At 31.3% G+C, this 19,828-nt stretch overlaps 3 protein-coding genes across 6 annotated transcripts in view; 1 reads left to right on the forward strand and 2 right to left on the reverse strand.

Annotated features, from left to right (window-relative positions):
* Positions 1 to 5,070: 5,070 nt before the first annotated feature.
* Positions 5,071 to 7,350, forward strand: LOC119612324 (GDP-mannose 4,6 dehydratase). Its single transcript, XM_037968120.1, has 3 exons — positions 5,071 to 5,346; positions 5,579 to 6,014; positions 6,632 to 7,350. Exons 1-3 carry the CDS (start codon positions 5,230 to 5,232, stop codon positions 7,210 to 7,212), a joined length of 1,134 nt encoding a protein of 377 aa, XP_037824048.1. The 5' UTR covers positions 5,071 to 5,229; the 3' UTR covers positions 7,213 to 7,350.
* A 2,746-nt stretch (positions 7,351 to 10,096) lies between these two features.
* Positions 10,097 to 12,664, reverse strand: LOC119612323 (39S ribosomal protein L28, mitochondrial). The gene is made up of 4 exons (XM_037968119.1): positions 12,426 to 12,664; positions 11,861 to 12,295; positions 10,875 to 11,021; positions 10,097 to 10,807 (listed from the first exon to the last, which is right to left on the reverse strand). The coding sequence occupies exons 1-4, from the start codon at positions 12,444 to 12,446 to the stop codon at positions 10,475 to 10,477; spliced, it is 936 nt and encodes a 311-aa protein (XP_037824047.1). The 5' UTR covers positions 12,447 to 12,664; the 3' UTR covers positions 10,097 to 10,474.
* A 2,431-nt stretch (positions 12,665 to 15,095) lies between these two features.
* The window catches only part of LOC119612321 (vascular endothelial growth factor receptor 2), a 32,744-nt gene continuing 28,011 nt past the window's right edge, over positions 15,096 to 19,828 (reverse strand). For all 4 annotated transcript variants that reach the window (XM_037968118.1, XM_037968116.1, XM_037968114.1 and 1 more), the window contains 4 exons: positions 19,336 to 19,362; positions 18,644 to 19,242; positions 18,423 to 18,573; positions 15,096 to 18,166 (listed from right to left, as the gene is read on the reverse strand). In XM_037968118.1, the coding sequence (XP_037824046.1) occupies positions 17,637 to 18,166; positions 18,423 to 18,573; positions 18,644 to 19,242; positions 19,336 to 19,362 (1,307 nt within the window). In that variant the 3' untranslated portion in view covers positions 15,096 to 17,636. The remainder of the gene's footprint in view (positions 18,167 to 18,422; positions 18,574 to 18,643; positions 19,243 to 19,335; positions 19,363 to 19,828) is intronic.

Genomic DNA, 19,828 nt, shown 5'->3' on the forward strand with positions numbered 1-19,828 from the left:
TGTTTTCAAAGTGAAACTTTTGGAATATTTTTCAATCTCTTTGTGATCCCTTTAAATGATGTTGTTCTGGAAGAACTTTAACATCCATGTAAACATTTTGGGCAATAAATTGGGGGACTACCAATGAGGGGAGCGGAACCTTCCATATGAATTAAATACAAAAATTCGTTTATCTGGGAAACTATTTGAACTAAATTCTTCAAATTTTGCACAAAGAACTTTAATATTCATCTGAACATTTTGGAGAAAAAGGGCGGACTTTCATCTGGGGCTCCCATATGAATTAAATAAAAAAATTCGTATATCTGAGAAACTATTAGAGCTACAATCTTCAAATTTTACTGAAGAACATTTAGAGAATTACGGGCGGACTTTCAATGGGGGACTTGGCACTTCCCATATAAATTAAATACAACATTTTGTATATCTGGGAAACTATTAGATTATTCAAATTTTTCATAGGTAGGTAGGTAGGTAGGTTGATAGGAGGATGTATACTACATCAAATCCGAAGAAATACACCTAGGCCACTATCGGGCCTGTTGTGCGCTCCAATTCAAGAAAAAAAAAAAAAAAAAAAAAAAAAAAAAAAAATTGTTCACTGAATGTATTATTTTTCCATGTTCAGAAACTCAGTTTCCTGGACGTAATTCCTAAGAATCTTCCAATCGGTGTTGGTTAAGAATGTTATTTCTGGAATAACATCACTTCCAAGATACTTGGATCTAACTTCGACGAATGCCTGACAATGGCAAAGAAAGTGCTCCAGAGTTTCACTGTCCTCTCCACATGCTCTACATTCGTCTGAATTCGCACGTCCAATTTTGTATAGATGTGCTCGTAATCCTGTGTGTCCACTGAGAATACGTACCATCATACTAACCTCAGACTTGCTCATTTTGAGAAGATTTCTCGTCTTGCTCTCATCAGGGTCACCCCATAGAATCTTTGTGGTTCTACCCACCGTTTCATTATTCCAAGAGGCCTTATGGGATTCTCTCATCCATATTTTTAATTCAGCTTTTGTTGCGTCGAATGGTTTTGCGTTTGTCAGGTTAACTACATCGAGCTCCCTTCCCTTTAAAGCTATTACATTCGCCCTTTCGTTGCCGGCTACTCCCGAGTGGCCTGGTACCCATATGATGTGAACCTTACCTCTGGGAGAGTATTCAGTTAAAGCTTTCTTACAATCCAATACGGTCTTAGATTTAATTCTATCACCTGATATCGCACAAATTGCCTTCTGGCTGTCGGTAAATATATTAAGCCCTGTGGGCGCCATATTTATTCTAATCCAATTTACACATTCCGTTATTGCTCGTACTTCTGCCTGGAAGCTTGTGTTATGATTAGGTAAACGGTGGTATATTTCTGTTTCTGGGTCTTCAATATAGAACCCCAGACCCACTTTGTCCCCTAATTTAGAGCCATCCGTGTAGCAACGGATTCCTACTGGTATTTGCTCTAATGTTCCGCTTGACCAAGACATTCTATCTGGGATTAGCGTTTCAAAGTTTCCGACATATTCAGTGTCTGGTATGCGATCAGGCACGTCCGATGAATGTGTATAACCTTCCAATGTGTCCAGTATACATTGATGACGTGTCCTATAACCGTTTTTGGCCAGTTCGCCTAAAGTAAAGAGCCGTTCGGCTGTAAGCGCCGCCTCATATCTTATATATGTTTCAATGGGTGGAATATCTAGCAACGTTTCCAGAGCCTTGGTTGAAGTAGTACACATGGCACCACTTATACCCAAGCAGCATGTACGCTGAACTCCCTGTAGTAGTTTGATATTACACTTTTTGTCCAAAGCAGTCCACCAGATTATTGAAGCATAAGCTAGAATTGGTCTAATTACACTTTTATAAAGCCAATTTGTCATAGTAGGACTAAGACCCCATTTCATGCCTATGGTTCTCCTACATATCGCCCAGCACCGATGTGCCTTGTTGATCCTATCCTCTATGTGGTGTCTCCATTTTAATTTCCGGTCAAGTATTACACCTAAGTACTTAACTTTGTCTGTCACCGGTATCTTCTTGCCCAAGAAGCAAGGTTCAGTATATGTAGAAATTTTTGTCTTTCTTGTGAAAAGACAGATTTCCGTCTTCGCCGGGTTAACATTGAGGCCTCTCGGTTGAGCCCAGCTCAAGGCCGTATTCAGAGCCTCCTCAGCTCTTCTACACAAGTAATTTGGATCCTTTCCCTTTAAAAGTATTACGACATCGTCTGCATAGCAGACAGGTCTAAGTCCTTTCTCGGTTAGGGTCCTTAGGAGGCTATTAATCGTGGTGACCCAGAGTAAAGGTGACAAAATGCCACCCTGTGGTATACCGCGAAATACCTTTTTCCTGATAGTTATATCGTACATCTCGCAGCTTATCCATCTGTTCCTTAGCATGTAGTTGATCCAGTTACGGAGCACCCGGTCAACATAAAACTGGTCTAGGGATTGGATAAGGGTATCAGTGTGCACGTTATTGAAAGCGCCTTCGATGTCAATGCATACTGCCAGTGTATACAGTTTGCTATCGAAAGATTCACTTATGTAGTGGACAACTTCATTTAAAGCGGTCTCCACCGATCGTCCCTTTACATAAGCATGCTGCTTATATTTAAGGTCATTGTATGGTATGCTGCTTTTAACCATGCTATCGACTATCCGTTCCAAGGTTTTAAGTAGGAAGGACGTAAGACTTATCGGTCGATAGGACTTAGGTGTCGCATAGCTAGGTTTCCCTGGTTTGGGTATAAATATTACCCTTGCATCCTGCCATTTAACTGGGGTATATGCCAATTTTAAGCATGCAGTGAATATCTGTGACAGATGTACGGAAACCAGTCCCGCCTCCACCTGCAAAAGTGCCGGGAAAATTCCATCCGGCCCTGCAGCTTTATAGGGAGCAAAGCTCTTGATTGCCCCTTTAACCATGTCAGTTGTAATAACTATTTCCGTGTTACCCTCCCCTTCCTCCAATATCGGTTCATCTATGTTATTCGATATACCGGGTGGGAAATGAGAATCCATTAGGAGTTTCATTGTCTCCTCCATATCCTCAAGCCTCCTGCCCGTGTCATCGATCATAGATTCCGGTTGGACATGAGTTTTGGATAGGAATTTTTTTATCTTCGATACCTCATTTACGCTATCTACCTGTTCACAGAAAAGTTTCCAGGAGTCTCGTTTGGCTCTTCGAACGATTTTCTTATATTCACCAAGTTTATTACGATACTCATCCCAGTATACTGCGGTCTTTTTACGCCGTGCCCGGTTAAATAGTTTGCGAAGAGTCTTCCCAAGGTTCCGGATCTCCCCAGTTACCCAGGGTTTTTCCTGGGCAGATCTCCGCTCTCGCAGAGGGCAGCTGTCCTCGAACGATTCAACCAGGGCACTTGTGAACGTTTCCACTTTGGCATCTATATCCTCTTTATTTCGACATTGAAAAGTGTCCTGACCTAAACGGTTCTTTAGTAAGGCCCCGAACATTGTCCAATTAGTTTTAGACTTATTCCGAAACTTTATCGGCTTTGGTGGTGGCCTTAGTATTTTGAATCTTATGTACCGATGATCAGAAAAGGAGTGCTCGTCCGAAACTCTCCAATCCTGAATTTCGTTTATAAGCTCTTCTGAACATATAGTTATATCTAATACTTCTTCTCTGATTCTATTGACGAAGGTAGCTTTATTACCTAAGTTCAATGTTATCAAGTCTTTAGTATTAAAGAAATCCATGAGGGCTTGTCCCCTGCGATTGGTGTTTGTACTACCCCAAGCTACATGATGCGAGTTGGCATCACAACCTATTACAATTTTCTTATTTTTCCTTTGTGCCTCTTCAACCAGTTTCATCAGATCCGACGTTGGTGGTAGGGTCGGAGAATCGAAAGGCAGGTAAATAGATGCAAGGTATATGTTGCCTCGACCTTGCTTCAGCACCGTTGCATCCGATGTTGATAATCCTGTTGAGAGGAGAAAACATAAGTTCTTGTGACATAAGATACATGTTCTCGGGCGAGATCCTGTATCAGCGTAGAAAAGTTGGAAATTTACGTGATTTAATCCAGAAACCTTGTTGCGAATCGTCCAAGGTTCCTGGATTAAAGCTATATGTATTTTACCTGTGTTGATTTTAGCCATCAGAGCGTTGGTAGCTGTCTCGCTCCGATGGAGGTTTATTTGGATAACCTCAATCATGGTCATCCATTAAACTGTCTTCCAGCGAGTTGGTGGTCACCTCCTCGCTCTTTGGATTTGACTCCTCCGGATAGCCTGAAGTGGCTATTAATGCAGTGAGTACTGTTGATGGCACTGCGGTGTCCTTATCAGGCATAGGAATAGCAGTATTTTTAATAGACACATTCCCAATTCTGGAGAGCATTGCTGTTCTGTCTTCTGGCGGGTGAGTGATTTCCTCCTCGCTTTTAGGATTTGACTCCTCAACATTGCTAGTACTTGCTAAATTTTTCATAGATTAAATTAAAATCTTAATTAACGTTCGGAATAATTGGCGAAATTGCAATAATTTGCGTGGAATCTCCCGTATGTAACAAATTGTATATCTGGAAAATCATTGTAGTTAGAATCATAAAAATCGTTAAATGGGTTTCTTATTTATATTGCTTTTAAGGTAGCACAGCACACTGGGTATAGCTAGCAAATAAATAATTTTATTTGTTTTGTTTTTACGTTAATGATCATTTTCTTAATGCAAAATTTTTTAAAAACTGATTTTCTGCAAGATGTTTTATATGGAGAATAGGGTTAAATATCGGCAGATCCTCGTAAAACTTGGAGAAAGGATTTGTTTTTAATTTTTAAGAATTTTTTATTCATCCCTGCATAATTTCTCACACAACTTTTGAGCTTGCTCTCTTTTGTTGTTATAAACAATATATTTGCTTCCAAAATCCCTCTTTCTGATCTCTCGGATTCCGTTTTTATTTAAAATCGTTGAAAATTTAAAAACTAAACGTAGTTGAAAACTTAGCCGGCTTACAGTAGGTTTTCAGCCGCCGCCGACATATTTAGTGTCAGTCGCCGCCGCTGTTAGTTCATATTTGTCGGCGCAGGGCTCTGTTCGCCAGTGTTGTTTTTGTTGTTGCTGAAAAAACCAGCAGCTGTTCAAACTAAGTGCATTTTTTGGTCGGGAAATAAAATTAAAATTTGTTTATATTAAATTTAATATAATTTTATAAATAAAAATTCTTTCCAAAAAACAAAAAATAATGGCTGAAAGTCAAGAAAATAGTGTAGAAAATGTTACAACAAGTACAAACAAAGAATTAAATGGTGAAACACAAGAGAGAAAACGTATTGCGCTAATAACCGGCATAACGGGACAGGTAATGTAAAGAAAAAAATCAAAAAAGAAAAATTAATTTACCAGGAAAATTAGCGAAATTAAAAGGCGTGTAAAATTTAGTTAAAATACCATAATAGAACAAAAATGAATCATATTTTATGAAAAAGTACGATATGAAAATAAAATATCGAATGTGAAGATAAGATTAACGTGAAGTGTTGTTTTTTTAATTACTATAATAATATGATAAATGTAATTTACTATACTTACAGGATGGCTCTTATCTGGCAGAGTTTTTGTTGAAAAAAGGCTATGAAGTTCATGGCATTATTCGGAGAGCTAGTACCTTCAATACCTCACGTATAGAACATTTATATGCCGATCCACAGGCCCACAAAGGTGGATTTATGAAATTACACTATGGTGACATGACCGATAGCAGCAGTTTAGTGAAAATTATTAATATGGTTAAACCGGAAGAAATTTATAATCTGGCGGCTCAATCCCATGTTAAGGTATCGTTTGATCTTAGTGAATATACCGCGGAAGTGGATGCCGTTGGTACACTACGTATATTGGATGCCATACGCACCTGTGGCATGGAGAATAAAGTGAAATTCTATCAAGCATCTACCTCAGAGTTATATGGCAAGGTAGTGGAAACACCACAAAATGAACAGACACCATTTTATCCCAGATCTCCATATGGTAAGTGAGATAAAATTTTATATTTTATAAGGACATTCTTTGGCAGACAGATAATGTTTGGAATCTTTGTTATTTTTACAAAAAAGGGGGCTGATTGAAATCATGCTACAAGCTTAAAACTAAACAATATTTCCCATCTTTAGGTTAAATTCTTTTAAATTTGAAAATTTCAAAAAAATCTGACTAATAATAGCGAGCAGTAGTAGCCTTGAATAACTAGTTATAGTTTAGATTCCCTGTTAACAGAACACCCCTCATTTATCAAATGATCATGTGACATACGTAGAAAATCAGAAAAAAGTACATGTTAGCTCACTTTTTTAATCTTTTTGGTGTGAAATCTAAAACTTTAGACGTTTGGATTGTATATTGATGAATCAGTTATTAAAACTATTTGTATAACAAAATGGCGAAATTAATGAGTACAAAAACTAGTGCTAAACTACTGGTATGTTTAGAAGGAACAGTATTAGATATTTTTTGAGGTAATATATTTAGAATAGATTGTGTTTCAAGTGACAAATATGACACGCAGAATGCATTCCTTTCTGTTCTAGAAATAACACTTTACTTTAACAAGATTGCCTACCCTCCTCCAACCAAAACTTTAATTTTAGCCTGCGCCAAAATGTACGGTTTCTGGATTGTCATCAACTATAGAGAAGCCTACAATATGTTTGCCTGCAATGGCATACTCTTTAATCACGAATCACCACGAAGAGGTGAAAATTTTGTAACACGCAAAATTACCCGCTCAGTGGCAAAAATCTATCTCAATCAATTGGAATATTTTGAATTGGGTAATTTAGATTCGAAACGTGATTGGGGTCATGCTATGGATTATGTAGAAGCCATGTGGATGATGTTGCAGCAGGAAAAACCCTCAGATTATGTCATTGCCACCGGAGAAACGCATAGTGTACGTGAATTTGTTGAGGCCTCATTTCGTTATATAGGACGTCAAATTGTCTGGCAGGGAGAAGGTGTTGATGAGGTTGGCATCGAACAGGATAGCGGCGTGGTGCGTGTACGAATAAATCCCAAATATTTCCGTCCCACCGAAGTAGATCTTTTGTTGGGTGATGCCTCGAAAGCTAAGCGTGAATTGAATTGGTCACCCAAAGTAACATTTATGGAATTGGTCAACGATATGATGGCAGCCGATATTGAATTGATGAAAAAGAATCCCATAGCGTAGAAATGTTAGATCATTAAACATTTTTAAACATTTACAAGTGTGTTGTAAGTGTCCTTTAAATCTGTATGACTCTTTGCCGATGTTCTTTTTCTTTTTGTATACTTTAAAAGCACAAATATATATATTTTTTTAAATTTATTATTGTTTTTATATTTTTGTTAACATTATTATTTTTTTTTATAAAAATGAAGTCATTTTCTTAATGATCATTTTATATTGATTTATATTTGAATAGAGAGCATTCCTTGGTATTTTAAATATGTAATAATAACACTTATTTCAGCAATATTATTTTATAAATATAATTTTTATATCTAAATGTATTTTTAATTATTAATGATAAACATTAAAAGTAATTATTATTGTATTTAAAACACAATTTTAAACGTCTTTTTTTTAAATGTATTATTTAATTATAACAAGATCTAAAAACATAATAAATTTATATAATGTTCGCATTATATTTATATAAATATCTTATAATAAAGGGTTTTATTTATATAATAGAAGGCTTAATGCAAAACTATGATAAGCCATAAAGATTTAAAAATGTATATATTTTTTTTTGCTTATGTTCCTAAATACTTTTTTTATTTTATGGCTTATCAAGTTTTTGCTGAAAGCAATTCGAAAACTTTATTTTAATTTCTTTTATTCATCAATTCATGCTTGGTTTCCGCTTGTTTTTGTACTCATTAATAATGCGCTAATTTGTTAAAAATATTTTTTTAATCAAAAATTAATTTTTTATCTCTAATAATTTTTTTATCTCTAAACTAATTTCTTGTCTTAAAATAAACTTTCATTTTTAAATCACTTTTTCTTCTCAATAATCTTATAAAAAGTAAATTTTTTTAATATAAAACATATTTCACCACAAATTTAACCTTTTCACCACTAAATAATTTTAATTTTAAAAAGTTAATCAATGTTTCACCACAAATTAAATGTTTCCTAATAAAATGATTTTTTTCACCTCCTAATAAAAATCGCCAAAAATCAATATTTCAATAAAAATTTAGTTTTTACTTTTTTCAACTCTAAATCAAATTTTCACCATCAATTCGAATTTTTACTATAAAATGGAGTCGGTAATATGAATTTTCACTTAAAAAATAGTTTTTCTTTAAAAAATTTAATTTTCACCTCTAACTCAATATTTCACCATAGATTCAATATTTCTTCTATGATTGAAATTTTCACCTTTTAATTAATTTTCACCACAAAAAATTTCTTAATAATCAAGTTTTTTTCAAAAAATTGAATTTTCACCTATAAACCAGTTATTCACCATATATTCAATATTTCTCCTTAGAATAAAATTTTCACCTCATAATCAATTTCCACCCCAAAACTACAAAAAAAAATTTAAAAAAATCCTCAAAAATCTAGTTTTTTTCAAAAAATTTAATTTTCACCTCTAAGTAAATATTTCACCATAAATTCAATATATCTATTCCGATTGAAATTTTCACCTCTTAATCAATTTTTACCACAAAACTACCAAAAAAAATTTAAAAATTCTTCAAAAAATCAAAAGTTTTTTTCAAGAAATTTAATTTTCACCTCTAAATCACCTCAAATATATTAATATTTCTTCTCTGAAGGAAATTTTTACCTCTTAATCAATTTTCACCACAAAACTACAAAAAAATTGAAAAAATCCTCAAAATTAAGTTATTCTCAAAAAAATTAATTTTCACCTCTAAATCAATATTTCACCATAGATTCAATATTTCTTCTGTTTGAAATTTTTACCTCTTAATCAATTTTTACTACAAAATAACCAAAAAAATTTAAAAGATTCCTCAAAAATATAGTTTTTCTCAAAAAATTTATTATTATTATTATTATTCTTTATTAGATTATAATTTAATTATAAACTAATACAAATTATAGAGCACTAGCTGCTAAGACTATCGGCTAATTTTCACCTCTAAATCAATATTTCACATTAGATTCAATATTTCTTCTCAAATTGAAATTTTCACCTCTTAATCAATTTTTACTACAAAATAACCAAAAAAAAATTAAAAGATTCCTCAAAAATATAGTTTTTCTCAAAAAATTTAATTTTCACCTCTAAATCACCTCAAATATATTAATATTTCTTCTCTGAAGGAAATTTTTACCTCTTAATCAATTTTCACCACAAAACTATAAAAAAAATTAAAAAATCCTCAAAATTAATTTATTCTTAAAAAAATTGAATTTTCACCTCTAAATCAATATTTCACCATAGATTCAATATTTCTTCTTTGATTGAAATTTTCACCTCTTAATCAATTTTTACTACAAAATAACCAAAAAAAAAAAAAAAATTAAAAGATTCCTAAAAAATATAGTTTTTCTCAAAAAATTTAATTTTCACCTTTAAATCAATATTTCACCTAGATTCAATATTTCTTCTCAAATTGAAATTTTCACCTCTTAATTATTTTTCACCAAAATGCGAAACAAAAAAAAAATTAAAAAAAATCCCAAAAAATCTAAATTTTTCGCAAATTTTTTTTTGTATTTAAATTATTTTTTTCACCTCTGAAGTCAATTTTTCACCACTATGTCAAACGAATACCACTAAATGAAATTTTCATTATAAAATTCAACTATTCACTAAAAAAAATAGTTCTTTTACACAAAAATAATTTTTCCTCAAAAAAAAAAATTAAATTTCACCTTTACTTCAATATTTCACCACAAATATTTTTTCCTCTAAATAAATTTTTCACTTATTAAACAATTTTAATATCAAGTCTAACAAAAAAATTCACCAAAAATCAATATTTCACCCAAATTAATATTTTACCACAAATAAAATTTCTTACCAAAACATTCCTCCCACAAAATTTAAAACCATCAAAATAAAATTTTTATTTCTATTACATAGATTTTGTTTTATTTTTATTTCAACAGACGAACCAGAGAAAAAATATATTCAGTTTAAAGGCAAATATTGTTGTTCCACAATCAGATACCTTTGAAATGAAACATCTTTAAAATTTGTTAAATATTTTTCAGTACAATTAGTTTTTTTATTCTACCAACTTGTGGCTAAGCCAAAGTTATTATTTTTTGCTTTTCTTTCAAAATTAAATATTAAGTTCTTTTTAAAATAAAAACCAAAAAAGTTCGGAAAATTATCGGAAATAAATGAAAGAAAAAGAAAATTTGAAAAATATTTTTTTTTTATAACTATTTTTATGTGAATTTCATTATGAACACACTCTTTTGAAACAAGGAACATTTGGTCAACAATGGAAAATTAAGTTTCCTGTTTCTTGCCAAATGGATTGATTTTCGACAACCAATTGGATGAGGTGGAAGATGAAGACGATGATTCCAATTTGGTTAAAGCTTCAATATCAGCATCTTTGTCAGATGATTTTGTAGTAGGTTCATTGGGTTTGTCCGATGTTTCAGCCGCAGCAGAACCACTTGCCTCACGTATACCAGCCTGCTTAAGTTGTTCAATTAATTTCATACGAAATTCAACTTTATGTGGTATAACGGGATTTTCGGCACGTAATTGAGCTTGTAGTTTTTTAAGGGCATCATCATAGGTATAGCCATACCATTCAATTTCCTCGGGAGTATACTAGGTTGGGGAAAAATTTAAGTAAAATTTCGATTAAAAGGATTCTGGGAAGCTAGATGAAACTTACACCTTCCAAGTAACATTTGTATTCATTGAGAATACGTTCACGTTCAGCTGGTTGAGCAGAATAGGCTGGACAGCCCAATAGCAAATCTTGCAAGATTTTGCGCTTTAAAGTCAAGGCTAAAGATGAACGTAAATCACAAGCAGGGTGCTGGAAAATGAAGAAAATGGAGGTTAATATGAAGTTAATAGATATATTAGATTAGATTAGATAGATAGATAGATAGACAGACAGACAGATAGATAGATAGATAGATAGATAGATAGATAGATAGATAGATAGATAGATAGATAGATAGATAGATAGATAGATAGATAGATAGATAGATAGATAGATAGATAGATAGTAGATAGATAGAGATAGATAGATAGATAGATAGATAGATAGATAGATAGATAGATAGATAGATAGATAGATAGATAGATAGAATAGATTAGATAGAGATATAGATAGATAGATAGATAGATAGATAGATAGATAGATAGATAGATAGATAGATAGTAGATAGATAGATAGATAGATAGATAGATAGATAGATAGATAGATAGATAGAAGATAGATAGATAGATAGATATAGATAGATAGATAGATTAGATAGATAGATAGATAGATAGATAGATAGATAGAGATAGATAGATAGATAGATAGATAGATAGATAGATAGTAGATAAATAGATAGACAGATAAAAATGGATAAAAAGCTTCCATTTAGAATCAATCCCTTTAAAACTCTCCTCATAAGTTTAACAAAGTTCACATTGAAATGTTTCCAATGAAAACTTGCGATCTTAATAAAAGAGGATTTCTTTTAAAGCAAAATGGTCAATGTCTGATCGATAATATTAAAACAATATTACATACATGTATACATTTAAAGACATTTGTACGTTCTTAAGATTATCTACATCCCATTATTAAAAACATACACAAATTAGGTCGCATTTTAAAATCAAAATTAATTTTTAAAATGCATCAAAAATTACACTTACCTTCAACAGATAATGATCGAAACCATGACACTCGTGAATCTTTTCAATAGTACGATCAGTTACCACCAATGACATATACTCATTCAAAACTTGACTGTGTACCACCGAGCGACGTAAAACTGGTACCCAGAAGTGAGGTACACGACGCTTTAGACGCTCACGCTTTTGAAAACCCTTAATGACAGCCTCACCACCCCAAATACCCTTGTGACTCTCTGGGGTATCAATTAAAGGTAAAGGAATATTTTGTATTGGCTTAATTTCCCCTGTCACCTCGTCGCGTTCCCATTGACCCTCTTTGGGGATATAGTGGACAGCAGCCGGTTGTTGAACTTTCCATTCACGCCAGAATTTCTTATAGGCTTCGGGCAATTGAGCGCCCAAACCCTTTTCGAAACGGGTTACACGTTTGAAACCATTTAACAGTTGGGGTCCCTAAATGAGTAAAATTATAGAAAACAGGATTTATTTTTCGACTTAAACAAAGAAAAATTCAAAAAGTAGTTTCCACTTGCTTTGCTTATTGCGTCACATACAGAAAAAATGTTGATTTTATGGAACTCACTTGTTTGGTGGCATGTGCCATAATTTAATTTTTATTATTTGCGTTTTTAGAGATATTTTTCTTTTCAATATTTTGTTTTTATACACACAAATATATTTTTCTTAACAAAACAATTTTATAAAACTTTCAAATAATTTTGTAATGCCTGCTTGTGGTTTTTATTTGCCGAAAACGATAATCACGTTTGACGTTTTTCTTTTGCACACATAACGAATTGATAACAAATAGTAAAATAAAACAAACAGCTGTTTTGTGTTATCAATCGCGGGTGCATGGTAAAATGTTAAATTTAACAGGGATGTGTCAAGAGAACAAATTAACATTTTGTATATCGAGGTGAATAAAACAAACAACAATGGCCTCTAAACTATACTTGATAGATAGATAGAGATAGATAGATAGATAGATAGATAGATAGATAGATAGATAGATAGATAGATAGATAGATAGATAGATAGATAGATAGATAGATAGATAGATAGATAGATAGATAGATAGATAGATAGATAGATAGATAGATAGATAGATAGATAGATAGATAGATAGATAGATAGATAGATAGATAGATAGATAGATAGATAGATAGATAGATAGATAGATAGATAGATATAGATAGATAGATAGATAGATAGATAGATAGATAGATAGATAGATAGATAGATAGATAGATAGATAGATAGATAGATAGATAGATAGATAGATAGATAGATAGATAGATAGATAGATAGATAGATAGATAGATAGATAGATAGATAGATAGATAGATAGATAGATAGATAGATAGATAGATAGATAGATAGATAGATAGATAGATAGATAGATAGATAGATAGATAGATAGATAGATAGATAGATAGATAGATAGATAGATAGATAGATAGATAGATAGATAGATAGATAGATAGATAGATAGATAGATAGATAGATAGATAGATAGATAGATAGATAGATAGATAGATAGATAGATAGATAGATAGATAATAGATAGATAGATAGATAGATAGATAGATAGATAGATAGATAGATAGATAGATAGATAGATAGATAGATAGATAGATAGATAGATAGATAGATAGATAGATAGATAGATAGATAGATAGATAGATAGATAGATAGATAGGATAGATAGATAGATAGATAGATAGATAGATAGATAGATAGATAGATAGATAGATAGATAGATAGATAGATAGATAGATAGATAGATAGATAGATAGATAGATAGGTAGATAGATAGATAGATAGATAGATAGATAGATAGATAGATAGATAGATAGATAGATAGATAGATAGATAGATAAAGCACAATAGGGCCATCATTTAGTTACCAAATTTAAGTGACCCAAATTCCTAAATTGGTACGTTTTATAACGATTAACCCTTTATAACTCAACATCTCCAAATTAGAAATTTTCTCTAAATTCGAATAGCAGCACAAATTTAATATGTATTTTGTTTAAAGTGGCAAAAACTAAGCAAAATTTTTCTGTAAAAAAGCACAACTTAACGTTAACAAGTTAGAGTGTTATATTCGGCTATGCCGAATCTTATATACCCACCATCAAACCTCGTTTGACTCGAACGAAACTTACTTATGTCGAATTTCATCTATATACTCGTATATTTAGGCCAGTTATAAGCGTTAAAGTAATTTTCTGAAGGGGATCTTATATAGGGGGTAGGGTCAATTATGGGTCGATCCTCATAAAATTTGGTAGACAGAATTTGGTTCGTATTAAATTTACTTGTGTCGAATTTCATCGCTACACTCGTATTTTTAAACCATTAATGAGCGTTGCAGCCATTTTCTGAAGGAGACCTTATATGGGGGGTAGGGTCAATCATGGACCGATCCTCATAACATTTTTTAGATAGATTTTGACTCGTATGAAACTTACTTATGTCAAATTTCATCTATATACTAGTATTTTTAAGCCAGTAATGAGCATTAAAGTCATTTTCTGAAGGGGACCTTATATGGGGGGTAGAGTCAATTATAGACCGATCCTCATAAAATTTTACATAGTGATTTTGGATCATAAGAAACTTACTTATGTCGAATTTCATCGCTATATTCGTATTTTTAAACAAGTTATGGCTGTTAAAGCTGCTTTTCGAGGGGCCACTTGTATGGGGGCTATCCGAAAACGTGGACCGATATTGCCCATTTCCAATACCAAACAAACCTTACCTATAAGAAATATTTATGTGAAATTTCAACCCTCTAGCTCTTTCCATTCGGACTCTATCGTGCTTTCAACGGACAGACAGACAGACAGACAGACAGACGGACGGACAGACGGACAGACATGGCTAGATCGTCTTAGAATTTAATGAGGACCCAGAATATATATACTTTTGTGGGTCTATGATCAATATTTCGATGTGTTACAAACGGAATGACAAAATCAATATACCCCCCATCTTTTTTGATGGTGGGTATAAAAAAGCTACAAACTCGAAATTTTTGATTGAACTGATCAGATTTAAGATAAGAAGAAAGGTTTTTTGGACTTGATAGAAAGAATAAAATGTATACAACAGTTTACATAACTCGATAGGTCACAATAACTGTTAATATAGAAATTTGAAGGAGATAACCGTTATGTTGCCTCTATATGTTAAAGAGGGTTAAAAAATGTTAAAATTAAAGTCGTTTTTTTTTATTTATAAAATTTAGTTTATTTTACAATTAAATATATTTTTATATATCAATATAATAAAACTTATAGGACAAAAAAGTTAGCTTTAAAAAATATAAATTTACAATATTTATTTAGTTTAGTTTTGTTTATTCATTCATTTGATTTAGATTTGTGTATATAAGCGATATTTTGTATATTTTTTTTTTGTATGTATATTTCTGTTTAAAATTTAAAATTCTATAACATTTGTTTTATTAAATTTATTAGGTTTTTCTATAAAGTTTTTAAAAAATAGTACATATTTTTTTAAATATGCATTTGTTTTTTTTTTAATTAAAAAAAATACTTAATGGTAAATACGTACATAAAATATTTAAAGCTAAATAAATTGTTAGAGACTTTACACTAAATTACACACAAAGTAATACAATTATAATTTAGATTTTATTTATTTTTATGTATATTTTTGTTTTTAGTTCTTTTTTTATTAATAAAATGAGGCTTTTATGGTGATTTGAAACAAAAATATATTTATGAATATCTGCTTTTAAGTTAAAACTTTTAGTTAAACTCTAACAAATATAATAACGTTTAGTATTATTTTAAAGACCTTTTTGTTTAATAAATAACATTTTAAAAATACAAACTTAAATGCAACAGAAAAAAACAAAAAAGCTTTTACTTTTTTGTTAAAGAAAAGCTTTAATATGAGTGATACTTAAGCCAAAGATGGTAGAAGATTTGTTGGAGAAAGTGAAGTAGGAAGACGGCAGTTTTGTAAAAAAATATATATAAAGACGAAAGCTTTTTCAAAATCTTGAGTTGAAAGCCTAATATAAAAATAAGCTTTGTTAAAGCACTTTTTCGGACGATTTTTATTATATCTACTTCTAGTAGCAAAAAGTTATGTAAAGCTTTTGAGTAATGTTTTTCTGGAAAACTTTTAAAAAGTTTAATAAAAACAAAATGTCACACATAAAATGTTCATGGGATTTATATATTAAAAGCTTTTTTAATAAATAGTTTATTTGAAATATGAAGAACTGAAAGCGTAGGAAAAGCTTGTTTGTCTAATAAGATGAAAAGAAAGCTTTTGATATTCCAAAGTTTTAATAAAGCTTTTCATTATAAGTTACAGTGAATATGCTAAAATGTAACAAAAATAAAAGTTTAAGGCTTTTTTTATCGTTAAAAGCTTTGAAAAATTTGTATCTTAATTTTGATTAAAAGCTTTAAAGCTCAATTTTCAAAAAAGCCTTGACATTTTTTAAATTTAGTTATCATAAAAGCTTTGAAATCCTTTAATCCTAATTATTTTTCATAAAAACCTTCTCAAGCTTCTTTTTCATTGAAAGCTTATACAACTTCTTTAAAAGCTTTAAAACTCAATTTTCATAAAAGCCTTGAAATGTTTTAAACTGAATTTTTATAAAAGCTTTGAAATCCTTTAATCCTAATTATTTTTCATAAAAAGCTTCTCAAGCTTCTTTTTCATTGAAAGCTTATACAACTTCTTTTAAAGCTTTTATTCCATAAAATGATTTCAATACTCTTTTTTCACAAAAAGCTTTAATAACTTATTTTTTGTTGAAAGCTTTTTTTCTTAAAATCCTTAAAAGCTGTTTAAACTTTATTTTCATAAAAAGCTTTGTCAGTTTATTTTATTATTAATTTAAATTTTTTAGATTTATTTATAAACTTTTTTGGAAAAAAACTTAAAATCCTTAAAAGCTGTTTAAACTTTATTTTCGTAAAAAAACTTTGTAAGTTTGTTTTATCCTTTAGATTCATTTATAAAAACATTTTAAAGCTTCTTTTTCGTATAAACTTTTTAGTTAAAAAAAAAACATGAAAGCTTTTTAGCTTTCTTATCATAAAAAATTAAAAGCTTTCAAAATTTTGTTCATAAAAAGCAAAAACTTGTTCGCTTCTTTTTTATAAAAAGCCTTTTTTTTGGCTCTTTTTCATAAAAAGCTTCTTTATCATAAAAAATTAAAAGCTTTAAAATTTTTGTTCATAAAAAGCTTTTTTGTTTTTTTTTTTTATAAAAAGCTTTTTTTGGCCCTTTTTCATAAAATGCTTTTAAAGCATATTTTCCATAAAAAATTTAAAGCTTTTAAATTATTTTCATAAAAAGTTTAAAAGCATTTTAAGCATATTTTTCGTAAAAAGCTTTGAAGTCTATAAAGCTTTTATTTTACATAAAAAGCTTTAAATTTCTAAGAATTACTATAAAAAAAGCTTAAAACAAAATATTGACAGCTTCTTAAACAGCTTTTCCCCTAAACTATTTGCATTTAAAAAAATTAACAAAAACTCTTTTTTTCCATCTTAAGCTAAGTGTTGAAAAAACATGTGAAAGCGTTCTTTTTTTTAGTGACAAAAGCTTAATTAATTTAAAATTATCATTAATTTACACATCACTAGGTAATGTTTACTAATTAATTTCAATTCTAAAAACAAATTTTTTGTATAAATATATCGGTATATTACAACTTAAAAACATTACGCACAAATGGGAAAGAGAGAAAAGCTTCCCTCTCTTTCCTTTATTCTGCGTACTCGTATTATTTCGTTTCTCCACTACTACCAGTCTTGAGTATCTGATAACTTGGATTTGAGAATGCATCCGGCGCTTTCGAGCCGTTATTGTTGATAAACTTTTTCGGTGATTTAATATTCACATAATTCTCTCCTCCCTCACCCTGCAGCTTGGTCTCCGCCACATGATGACGCGGTGAGGGTGCATTTCTTGTCTGCTGCAACATTTGAGTATATTTTCTTGGTTGTTCGGGGCTGTCCTCATTATGTTGGGCATTGTGCAGCATGGGTATTTCCTCGGGCAAAGGTTCAATGCCTTCCTTTTTGTTGCGTGGCGGTTTATTGACCGGACTATCCAGATTATTGACTATAGTGGGGGAATGTTGGGGGGCTGCTGTATCTGGGAAATTAAAAGAAGTAGCTGAAATATTGGGTGGTTGATCATCATCATTATCTTCCAAAGTTTTAGGTGAGTCCTTAGGACGAGTTGGTGAGAATATGACAGCGTCACCATTGGGACTCATTGTTAGATAATCATCGGTAGACAAATCTATGCCTGGAGTTTTTAATTTGGTGTGTGTGTGTATATATGTTTGATGGGGAGATAGTATTGTAGTACATGGGTGCAGTAAAATATGTGAAGCATGACAGTATATGTATATGTATGGAGTAGTGCATAAGAATGGGTGGTTTGTATTCGATATGGAAATAGAACAGAAACAAGATACAAATATATAAGTTAATATGGGTTTAAGTGGGAGTTAAACAAAATGTTTGTTAAAAGTTAGTAAAAGCTTATGAGAAAAACTTACGTATTTCGGGTAGTATATGACCATTAACATATCTGGGCGGTGGTGGTGCCATTTCATCGGGTGAACCCATTAATGATAAGTAATCTGTGGGATTATGTTTCATATATTCGGTATTAACTCTTAAATAGGGCTCATTTAAGTCCACATAGTGCTAAACATAAAACAAACAAAAAAATTATTATAAATTTCCTAAACTTTTATGGATAAATCCCTTAACTTACATTCGTCACTTCTTCGCCCAACATTAAGGCAAATCTTTCCTTTAATACATTAAACAAGGGTCTTCTTTCCGGATTTGTACTCCAACATTCCAACATTATATCATACAAATCATCATTAGCATAGGGCGGCTTCTCCATACGATAACCATCCTTCAGTTTCAAATATAAACTTTGATTTGCGTCAATCTCAGGATAAGGCACCTTAGCCAAAGAGAATAATTCCCACAACACAATACCATAAGACCAAACATCTGTATAAGTGCTAAAGATATGATCACTTAATGATTCCAAAGCCAACCATTTAATGGGCAATGGGGCATCTCCCTGTTTCTTGTAATTATCACTCTTGTACATGGAACGTGCCAAACCAAAATCGCAAATTTTCACAATGTTATCTTCACATAGTAAAATATTTCTCGCCGCTAAATCACCATGTAATACTTTCTTAGATGATAAATATTCCATGCCACAGGCCACCTGGAAGGCCCAGCTTATAAGGTCGGTAGTGGTAACGGTCATGGCTTCGGTAGAGTCGGGTTTATAATTTGAACGCCAGGCTGGTTGCACAGAGTTGTTGGACATGATATTGTTGTCATCATCTGTGAATATAGAAGTAATTATAGAAATGTTTTCTTTCTTTAAGGAAGAGGAAAATGATTGTTAAAGTTTATGGAATTTTCGATCTAAATTACCTGCTTCCTCTTTAACCCTTTTAACTCCTTTGATAATGGATTTAATGAATAGAGAGGAAATAGTTTTTTTTTTTTATAAATTGCTTATAGTAGTTTTATTTCATCCTACAGTCTAGTCTATATTCTTGCTTATAGTCTAGTCTATAGATAAAGTTTAGTCTATAGCCTTGTTTAGTTTAGTCTATATTCTAGTCTATAGTGTAGTCTGTAGTGTTGTCTATAGTCTAGTCCAGCGGTTCCCACCGTTTTTTACTTCGCGGACCCCTTGAGGAATTTATTTAATTTCACGGACCCCCATACATATTTTGATATCTTATTGTTATAAATAACACTGTGATACAAAAGTGAAGAAAAATAAAATGCAGGCGTTCTCATATACCAATTCTATTTCGTTATAGTCCATAGAGTACGAATATATTTTTAGTTTTCCCCTATCACTTCGTTAACTTACTTTTTAAGATCAAAAGATGCGAAAAAGAGCCATTTTTGAAGT

Source organism: Lucilia sericata, unplaced genomic scaffold (assembly GCF_015586225.1).
Source record: "Lucilia sericata isolate MDLA Ls3-8-SP2 unplaced genomic scaffold, ASM1558622v1 Contig001650F_arrow, whole genome shotgun sequence".
Classification (NCBI taxonomy): domain Eukaryota; kingdom Metazoa; phylum Arthropoda; class Insecta; order Diptera; family Calliphoridae; genus Lucilia; species Lucilia sericata.